The 11,015-nt window shown below is 39.1% G+C and overlaps 1 protein-coding gene across 1 annotated transcript in view; it reads right to left on the bottom strand.

Annotated features, from left to right (window-relative positions):
- The window catches only part of LOC109824089 (subtilisin-like protease SBT5.3), a 29,166-nt gene continuing 24,077 nt past the window's right edge, over window positions 5,927-11,015 (bottom strand). Inside the window, 7 exon segments of the mRNA XM_020390611.1 lie at window positions 5,927-6,569; window positions 6,802-6,873; window positions 6,876-6,954; window positions 7,024-7,138; window positions 7,462-7,628; window positions 8,493-8,551; window positions 9,781-9,942. Coding sequence (XP_020246200.1) covers window positions 6,022-6,569; window positions 6,802-6,873; window positions 6,876-6,954; window positions 7,024-7,138; window positions 7,462-7,628; window positions 8,493-8,551; window positions 9,781-9,942 — 1,202 coding nt within the window. The 3' untranslated portion in view covers window positions 5,927-6,021.

The raw sequence follows: 11,015 nt of genomic DNA, 5'->3' as shown, positions 1-11,015 counted from the left end.
TTCATGATCAGTGAATAGATCAATTGCCAATAAATAATCAATATGGTGTAGTTGCACGTCCTATGTATGGTTTTTGTTGGCGAGTCCGACATATACAAAAATATTAAATCAAATTTTCTCAAGTTTTTTTAATATTTTTTTGGCCATTGTTATTTTTTGGTCATTGACATTGATTACACTAGTGGAAAATAGCTATTTAACGACGGATAAATAGCGACGGAATTTTCCGTCGCTATAACCCTCTTTATAGCGACGGAATTTTCCGTCGCTATTTATCCGTCGTTAAATATGTATTACCGACGGATATTTCGGTTTTAGCGACGGATAATTTCCGTCGCTAATACCTATAGCCACGGATTATTAGCGACGGAAATTTCCGTCGCTAATAATCCGTGGCTATAGGTATTAGCGACGGAAATTATCCGTCGCTAAAACCGAAATATCCGTCGGTAATACATATTTAACGACGGATAAATAGCGACGGAAAATTCCGTCGCTATAAAGAGGGTTATAGCGACGGAAAATTCCGTCGCTATTTATCCGTCGTTAAATAGCTATTTTCCACTAGTGATTAGTCCTCCAAATATTTCATATTTTGGCATTAGAACCCAAAATCATCATATTTTGAAATAGTCCTCCTATATATTGATGTCCTCTTCAATCTATCGGCCTCATCTGTTGTGCGCAACAGAATCGAAGGACACGAACAAGATAGGAGAACAAATCAACAACCAAACACAAGCACCACACAGCAAGACACCAAATTTTACGTGGTTCGGCAATGTGCCTACGTCCACGGGGCAAGGAGGGGGAAGATTTTACTAATAGAGAGAGAGAGTACAAATAGGGTTTACAATCACTCAATAATCTCACAAAATAACCCTCAAACAAAACTATCAAATTCCTCACAAATTCTTCCTTTCTAAGTGCTCAAAACAATGCTCAAATTTTAGCTCTTAATCTCTTACATAACCCTAGAAAACGTCATGTTCCTATTTATATCAAATAGGAATCCAAAACAGGACAGGAAAACAAATCTGGGCCCAAACTGCATCGCGGTCAACCGGACATGATGTTTCGGTCGACCGGTCAGGAAGTCGACATTCCACCCTATAACTCAGCACACCTTCGGTCGACTGCACGGACATGGTCGGTTGACCGGCCAGACGCAAGAATCCAAACCTTGTAATCATGCACCTTTTCGGTTGTCCGGACATGTATGTTCGGTCGACCGGACAGCGACAGGGTTTCTCACCCTGTAATTTCACAGTCTGTTGGTCGACCGACCTATGCACTTCGGTCGACCGACCCGTGACTAGTCTCGTGCACTCCAAATTTCCTGATTTTCTTCGTCGTTTCTACATCATCCTCGCCGGAGAATGTTATGAAGAGGCCTATTTGTCAATTTTTTACTCATTAACTGGAGTTTCAAGGGTATCTTTTCTTAGATTGAATGGAAGAGAGGTAAGATTGAGGGGAGGTGAGCTTAAGATTTGGGGTGGATTTTTGTGGGGGGAGAGGGGGGTTTCCGGATTGGAGGGAGGGAAAAGGATTGAGGGGGAGATGAGGTTAGGGTTTGGGGATTGGGATTGAGTTTGGGATTAGGCTAAGGTTTGGAGATTTGGGTTAATTAGGAGATTCATGGTTGTTTTTTGTGAGAGAGAGAAAGAGACTTGAGGGATTAAGTCCAAAAATATGAAAGTTTTGGAAGACCAATATTGAAAAAATCCCTAAGGCCCCGTTTGGCAAAGGGTTAATGAAGAGGGGTTAAAGAGAAGGATTAATGTACTTAGCCCATTTGATAATCCGAAGGACTAAATTATTAACCCGTTAAATAAGTTTTATTTTAGCCCTTATGACCAGTTTTAGTGTTTGGGAATAACAATGATTTTGACTATTTTCTTTACAATTAGAAGGGTTAACTCTTATTCCATCTAAATAGGAGTATTAGTAAACCCCTCATTTTGAGGGGTTAACTCATTTTAACCCCCCTAGAGAGGTTAACTTAACCCTTCTATATTTTTTATGTTTGGCAAATTATGGAGGGTTAACTCACTTTAACCCTTATATAAATTTGTTGTGTTTGGCAGGTTAAGAAGGGGTTAAGTCTCCTTAACCCCTCACTTAACCCTTTGCCAAACGGTACCTAAGTTTATACTTAATTAGGACACACGCGAAAGCACGTACCTTATTTAGGAGTAAAATGGTTAATTCACCTATTTTTTTAGGCTAACAATTCACATAGGTATGCCTTTGCAAAGATTTGTAAGTAAAGATGGTATTGATCTTTTTTTTTTTGTAAAATATGATAAGTATAAATTTTGATAAAATAAAAAATAGTTTTAATTTATATAAGAACCCCATTATCTTAACACAAATGGTATCCCTGAACATAATATTTTACATGTTCCTGACAATATCAGAAATCTTGCAAGTCGAGCTAAAGTGTGATGATCTATACAATAGTGACGAGCTTTTCCCTTAAGGGCATGTTTGTTTCACCAAGTTTATGGAATAGGAATGGTATTTGGAGCTGACAATGACGTTTTCGTAATTAATGGAATCCAACTGAATCCTAATCCTGAGTTTGGTTCAAAAAAAATTTATAGAATTGCTATTCTATAAAGTGGCTCAAACAGTGGTAATTTCAAGAAACCCAAATCCAACATTTTTGAGAGGAATTGGGCATGATTTCTGACACCTCTCCCAATTCTTATTCCAATTCTTATTCCGATTTCTGACACCTCTCCCAATTCTTTCTGAACCAAACATGATATTAGGAATTGGACCAATTCTATAAAAGTGAGATTCCTAATCCTTTGGGCGAAACAAACATAGAATGCAAAAAAATGGGATTCCATAAAACTAAAACTTATCTATAAATTTTATATGGATTGGGTTGGAATTCATAAATAAAATAGGATTCCTAATCCTATTCCTAGCCTCTATTGAACCAAACAGGCCCTAAAAGTCAGTATACCTGTAAAATATATTTAATAAAATATTTCTAAAATAAAAGGATTTTAGGAAGTACTCCCATGTGCAGATGGAAGTGGCAACTGAAGCAACCTTCCAAAACTAAATGCATCACCGCCACATTAAAAAAATTGAAAATACCACCCACGGATTGGCTCTTTTAAGAATAAACAAAAAATAAAACAACACAACTCATCAGTTTACAACTTTACATACATTAAAGACGACAGTTTGTATTATTGATGACTCATTGTAATTTTAAATATCGGATAGGCCAACCTATCCAATAATTATTGGCCCAATTATAGTGAAGACAAATAAAGCAATTTTTTCCCTTCTCTGAGTTCTCTCTCTCTTTTTTTTTTTTTTTTTTTTTTTCTGATAGACAATAAACAAAAAACTGATTAGACTGATTAGACAAAGAATTAAAAGATGGTAATATCATTGAAATTCTTTTTTTTTTCGAAATTGGTATAGTAACAGCTTGAGGAACTGCGTGCCATTTGCTTTCTTTTAGAGGGTCCCAAGGAGTTAAATAAGGACAAATCATGATAAAATATTGTTGAGGGTGAGTATCTTGAAGTACTTATCTCAAACGCAGAAGAGGACATTAGGAGTAGACAAGAGGAAGTAGATGTGTTTTGCGGTTCGTTGGTTATGAACCCACTTGGAGATAGAGAATATTGCACAGCGGCAAAAGTACTTATACTAAAGATACATTCGTGATAAGTACAAGAATCTTTCTATTATATTCATTGTTAAACATCCGAGAATGCAAACAATTGTATGTTCCATATTATTATTAAAGTCATTGCCATTGCATAAAAACACTCTAAAGTTTTGATGAAGATTGACGATTATACTTTCATATTCTAATATGTCCTCGCGGGTTGATTATCCCTTTTTGGAGCCAAAAGTTAGACTGATGCAGTGGTATGAATTCTGTAAAATCAGCTTTAAAGTCGTGTTCAATGAGAATTGAATTTGAGTTGCTCTGATACCACCTTAAAGTCCGAACTCAAACTCTAAAATTTACATACGGTGAAGAAGATTGATGATTATATTTTATATCCTAATAATTATAAGTATTAAGTATATTTACCGGTGATATTAATGTATAATATGATAATCTTTGAATATCATAGGCATCTAAAAAATACAAGTATTATTAGACTAGTTCATTTTTCAAGAAAAAAAATTTCCGTGCTCATTAGAGTTTTGTATCAGAAGCAAACCAAACTCCTTTCTTGTAAGAGAAACAAACCAGACATTTCGATTTAATGTCTCATTGTCAAGTTTGATTTTTTAACAATTAAACAAACAAAGTTGAAGAAGTTTCTGGCTCCTAGACCTCATAAATGATATGAGTTATCTAAATTAATTATATAAAAATATTTTTAATTGTGGAGCCCGCTGAGATGAACCAATAGCACCTACGAAAACAAATTAATACAAAATCTGCTTCCTTTTGTATTATATGTGAATTGTGCGCTGAGAAAGATTGATCGCAAACTAGTTGATTGTGCGCTGAAAGTTTTCTTGAGAGGATTAAGCCCCTCCTACTAATTTAATGTTAAGGGGTCAAACTTAGCTCTCGTTCGGCGTAGGAGTCCCCTTAACAAATTTTGCCTGTTCAGCTTAAAGCCCACGTGAACAATAGACATAAGCGGATCGTGTTCCGGGTATCGGTGGCCCATAAATTATCATGGGTTGTTAGGCTCATATATACAAAAAGCCCGAGAAAGCCTCGTCCTTTTCACTTTGCCTTTTGGGCCAAATCTTAAATGCAAAGATATTCAAAGGTAACCAATCTAAAATGTTTCATGCAACTCCAATCCTCTTACATTTTAACCGCGCAGGGGGCGGAGACCAAATTTTCCTACCATAATTCAAGACTCAAATCTAAAAATTTCCTACCATATTTCAAGACTCAAATCTAACAATTCAGATAGAGTAGTGTTAGGGGCACACCATTAAACCACACTATCAACCACACCCCTCTCTATCTATAGTGTCTTTATGATTTTTTTAGTAAAACATGTGGGGCCCAGCAAACACAATAGATAGAGAGGGGTATGGTTGATAGTGTGATTTAAGGGTGTGCCTCTAGTGTTTCTAATTCAGATATCAGCTAGACATTCTGCATCTTTCTTTTTCCCACGTCATTTTAGAGTTTGGATCCAATTTTAAACTTAGACGTCTCCTACCCAACTGAGCTATGCGGTTTGTTATGCACTTTTTTTTTTATTAATTGGGGTTTCGCGATGAATCTTTTTCGCATCGAATATTCCTTTGAGGAGGCCGAATTTAGTGGGGGTTATACTGTCTAGTCCAAGAGATAAATTGAGAATAAAAGAGAATTTAGTTTTCTTTACTATCAGTAAATTGAAGTCGAATATTTCGAAGTGAAAGGGGAAAAAAAATCCAAGCAGGCCACTCATTTTTGGATCGTGAATCGCTCCTAACTATTGGCATCCATCAATTGACACGATAATGGATTCGGCTAATGTGGCGTAAAAAGTCTTGATTATTGGACATAACGGAGTTCTTGCTACGCGTAACATCTTGATCATTAATGAAAGTAATAATTCGTGGCAATATTGGACAATTGTGTTGGGTAATTATATACATTTTTTAATTTGTTGAACATATTATCTTGTGACATATTAATTAAGCTTTATTGCTTAAAATAAATAAGAATATAGAACTTCAAATTGAACGGAAAGTGTTAGAAGTGACTAGCAATCCAATTAGAATTTAGTTATGATCGGCTATTCTAGCAATTAAAACATATATATATATATGGACGTCTAATATTTAAGAAATTAATTAATAATACATTGACTAGCAATCCAAGTCAACCCATATATGAAGCATGTAAAATTGGAAAAGGAAAATTTTGTTATGGCCTCATCAAAAGACGTAACAATATTAACTGAGCACATCACATAACTGCTTGGTAATTAAACTGCCAGAAAAGAGCAACTTCTTATCTTAAACCTAGTACAAAGCCAAACTCAAACTAGTAACCAACATCAAGCTCACCTAGACCGAGACCACATTGAGCCCAATCGGACTCCTCACTCTATGAGTCCCATCACTCCAAGTTACGGACCCAAACACAAACCTCCCACTACTAGGCTCATAAGGCACCAGATCAATCCTGTAACTCTTCTTCTCTCCAAATTTGCTGAACACTAGCTCTTCAGGCACAACGCTCACCCAAACCCCCGCCGGATTCTCAACCGCCGCTCGATAAGTCCAGTCGCCGTCGTGCGCGTTCGTGACCGTCCGATACACCGACATTTTCCCGGTGACCTTGGAAACTCCAATTGAAGGGTAGTTGAAGTTGTACGAGGGGATGAGGGGAGCACTGCATTTGGTGGAGTACCCAGTGAGGTTCTTGAGTCCAGCTGAGGTGGCTCCGTTGCTACAGAGGAAGTTGATGATGTCTTTGGGCCTGAAGTCGTAGACTAAGCCTGGGTTTATTGCTGCCACCGGGTTTAAGTGGCCTGATCCGTAGTCGAAAGGAGTGGCTTGTGACCCGTTTGGGTAGCGGAGAATTGGGCCGTGAGTGTTGTCTTCAACAGTTGCTGTGGAAAATTAAAAGCAGTCACTAAACGTGCTTAGATCCAATTAGGAACTTATTAATGCAGAATAAACTTATTCTGACAGATGGGCCTCCGGCCTGGTGAATTTTTTTTGACTCTTTTACCCTGAGCAAAATATTGATTAATATTAGTACACTGGGTAAAATTAGTGAGTCCAACTGAGGGCAAAAGAGTCAAAATATACTATCGAGTTCTAAAGCGTGGTAGTGTGAACCTGTGGTCATCAATGCAGACATAACTTCGGCGGGGCTCGGGGGCACGATATGAGCGTGCGGAGATGATGTTAGTTAGTGAGGGCCCTTCGCCCATTCGGACCTCGGAGGGACACGCAAGCCAATATGTTCACTCCTGGTGCCGTGATATCCGGCTACGGTTGACGACCATACAAAATTAATTAACGGGTATTTGGTATTTATTTTTTGTTTAAGTGTAGTACCTTAATTATGTCGGGTAGAATAAGGTTAGGCCCTTGTGAGGAAAAGAATGCCATTTGAGGTGCTGGGGTGGTGTCGAGAACGGTAAAAGTTTTCGAGATCGTCGCGGTCGGATATCTGTAGTCAGTATACAGTAGATTCAGTGAGTTTTCAGGAGGATCAATTGCAAAATATATTCATCTTAAATATAGAGGGCTGTATAATCTCCAAACTTTATCGCGCAATGAAATATCAGAGATCGCTCAGCAGCACATTGATGTGATATGAACCTGACATAATTACGAGTAGAGATAACGGGGAAATAATAAACTTTGTTTCGACGTCAAATTAGTGACTAACTTAGCGAGATTTATGTATGATTAACCCTTTTTTCTTGAAACAGATGATTGCAGTCCTAGAGCTCTTGAACCTAAAATGACATGAAGTAGGTACACATGCACCTTTCTGAGCTGAGATACTCATCGAGGACCTGAGCTTCAGCCTGGCCGATCAACGAGTTTGGAAATGGAAGTAAGAAGGCGAGATCTACGAGCTGAGGAGCCACGACGATCATCGCCACACCGCCAGCTTTCTGCACTGCTTCAACCTTGGCTCTCCGATCGTCTCTCTGTTGGGACAAACCCGGGGCCCAATAGAGCAGGATCGCAGCAATAGAAAAGTAAAAGTAGAGATAAAATGTTGGACACACAGATTTACGTGGTTCGGCTCTTGATTGCCTACGTCCACGGGCAAGGATAGAAGAATTCACTATGAGGAGAAAACTCTGGAGTTACAATCTCTCTTTCTAAGGAGATACTCTCTCTATTTTTTCTCTCACACACTTCTATATAAGAAGAAGTTTCTGGGATGAGATTTCCTTAAGGATTTGGAGCCCTATTTATAGTTTTTTGAAAAACACTATGCACAATAAAATATTAATATTTTACTGTAGCAGTGGGGCCCGCTCTTTTGTTTTCTTTCTCCTTTTCAACATTGGCTGTGCACTTTCGGTGGGTTTTGGAGTTGATAGGCGCCTGACAATCTCCCACTTGAAGATTTGATTGAGTATCAATCATATCTTCACATCATTCTTTCTATCTTGCCATCTTCATGTTGCTTACATCTCAGACAGACCACAAGAGGATCGACACCAAATAAATTTGTCAGTATTGACTGCTTTGGTCAAAAAATCTGCTAGGTTGTCCTTGGTGTGAATTTTCTGCATATCTACTGTTCCTTCTTCCACTTTCTCACGAACGAAGTGATACTGAACTCGAATGTGCTTGGTCTTTGAATGAAAGACTGGATTTCTTGCCAAATGCAAAGCACTCTGACTGTCACAAAATAGAGAAATCTTCTTTTGTTCATAGCCGAGTTCCTCCAGCACCATCTTCAACCACATCGCTTCTTTACTAGCTTGTGTAGCTGCTACATACTCTGCTTCTGTTGTTGATTTAGCCACAACTGACTGCAGTTTTAAAACCCAGCTTACAGCTCCGCCAGCAAGTGCAAACACATAACCTGTGGTGGATTTGCTATTATCACGATCACCTGCATAATCAGAATCAACATATCCACTGACAATAAAATCAGATCCCCCATAACATAATGCAACATTTCCCCATAACATAATGCAAAATTTCAGGTTTCCTTAATGTATTTTAGGATCCTCTTTACAGCATTCCAATGCTCTTTACCAGGATTCGCCATGTATCGACTAACCACTCCCACTGCTTGTGCAATGTCTGGTCTTGTACAAATCATCGCGAACATTAAGCTTCCCACTGCTGATGCATACGGTACTCGAGACATCTCCATCCTCTCTTCTTCACTGCTAGGACTCATACTGGAGGATAACTTGAAATTAACAGGAAGTGGGGTAGAAATTGACTTACAATCTTGCATGTTAAAGCGTCGCAAGATTTTCTTCAAATAGTTCTTCTGAGAAAGCCAAATCTTCCTATTAATTCTGTCTCGGTAAATTTGCATCCCTAGAATCTTGTTTGCAGATCCTAAATCCTTCATTTCAAATTCCCTAGCCAACTGAGCCTTTAATTCTTGGATACGATCTTTGTTGGGGCCTGCAACCAACATGTCGTCAACATACAACAATAAGATAACAAAGTTATTTTCACCAAACCTCTTGAAATATGCACAAGGGTCTGAATTAAGTCTGTTGTATCCAAGGCTCATGATGAATGAATCAAATCTCTTATACCAACACCTCGGCGCCTGCTTTAGACCGTACAGAGATTTGTTCAATCTGCAAACCAAGTTCTCTTTTCCTTTTTCTTCAAAACCTTCTGGTTGGAGCATGTAAATTTCTTCTTCAAGATCTCCATGAAGAAATGCTGTTTTCACATCTAGCTGCTCTAGATGTAAGTCAAATATAGCGCTCATAGCCAGGACTATTCGGACTGTTGTTAGTCGCACTACAGGAGAAAATATTTCATTAAAATCAATACCTTCTTTCTGAGCATATCCTTTTACCACCAATCTAGCACGATACCGCTCCACTTGATCATCGCCATTTCGCTTGATCTTGTAGACCCATTTGTTTCCAATGGTCTTTCTTCCTTGTGGCAGTGACACAAGTTCCCAAGTCTTGTTCTTATGGAGAGCTTCAATTTCTTCCTGCATTGCTGCCATCCACAAAGATGCATCTGTGCCATTTATAGCTTCATGAAAAGTTGATGGCTCTCCATCTTCTGTTAGAAGACAGTATGCAACATTACTCTCCGTAATATACTCCGAGTGCCAAGTCGGTGGTCTTCTCTCACGAGTTGACCTTCGAACTTCTGGAGCCTCGGCCTCGACTGGTTCTTGTACATCATGCTCCGGTGTCGCTTCAGAAGAATTCAGATTATCTTCTACCTGAACAGCTACAGTCTCTGAGTCCTTCCTCGAACTGCTTTCTTTCTCTTCACTTTGTAGTTGGTTCTCTACAAAGATAACATCTCTGCTGATGATAACCTTGCGGGCAGTGGGATCCCACAGGCGATACCCCTTTACTCCATCAGCATACCCCAAGAATATGCATTTTCTGGATTTTGAATCCAGCTTTGTAATTTCTTGGGCATTGTACATTACGTACACTGGACTTCCAAATATATGGAGGTTGGAATAGTCAGCTGGTTTGCCAGTCCACATCTCCATCGGTGTCTTCAATTGTATTGTAGTTGATGGAGATCGATTCACCACATAACAAGCGATTTTTACTGCTTCCGCCCAAAAGACTTTTTCCAGATTTGCAGTAGCCAACATAGCTCTTGTTCTTTCCAACAGAGTTCTGTTCATCCGCTCCGCCACTCCATTTTGTTGAGGAGTATAAGCCGTACTGAATTGTCTTTTGATGCCTTCATGCTTGCAGAATGCTAGGAATTCACCGTCTGTGTATTCTCCTCCATTATCTGACCTCAAACACTTGATCTTCTTCTCAGATTCAAGCTCGACCCGCGCTTTGTAGGCTTTAAAGACTGAGAACACATCCGCCTTCTTCTTGATAGGATACACCCAACATCTCCTGGAGTAATCATCAATAAAGGACACAAAGTACTTTGCTCCTCCTAAGGATGTAACTGGTGCTTGCCATACATCAGAATGAACCAGTTCCAGAATAGCCTTGCTTCTAGAACTCGATGTGTTGAACTTCAGTCGATGCTGCTTGCTTGTAACACAATGCTCGCAAAATGGAAGAGCTACCGAATTAAGTCCAGGAAGCAGTTTCTGATCGGAGAGAACCTTCAAGCCTCGTTCTGACATGTGGCCTAGCTTGCGATGCCACATCATGGTTTGTTCTTCTCCACGGCTGGTTGATGCCACACATGAATCAGCTTCCTGCAGAGTCTCTCCCTTGAGCATGTACAGATTTGCAGCTATCTTTTCTCCTTTTATCACCACAAGCGCCCCTCTAACAATCTTCATGACTCCATTTTCTATATGAGTCTTGCACCCGAGCTCATCTAATTGTCCCAAAGACAATAGATTCTTCTTCAAGCCCTTCACATGTCGCACA

This window comes from Asparagus officinalis, chromosome 9, assembly GCF_001876935.1.
Source record: "Asparagus officinalis chromosome 9, Aspof.V1, whole genome shotgun sequence".
In the NCBI taxonomy this organism is placed as follows: domain Eukaryota; kingdom Viridiplantae; phylum Streptophyta; class Magnoliopsida; order Asparagales; family Asparagaceae; genus Asparagus; species Asparagus officinalis.
This window is presented reverse-complemented; position numbering and strand designations above follow the sequence as displayed.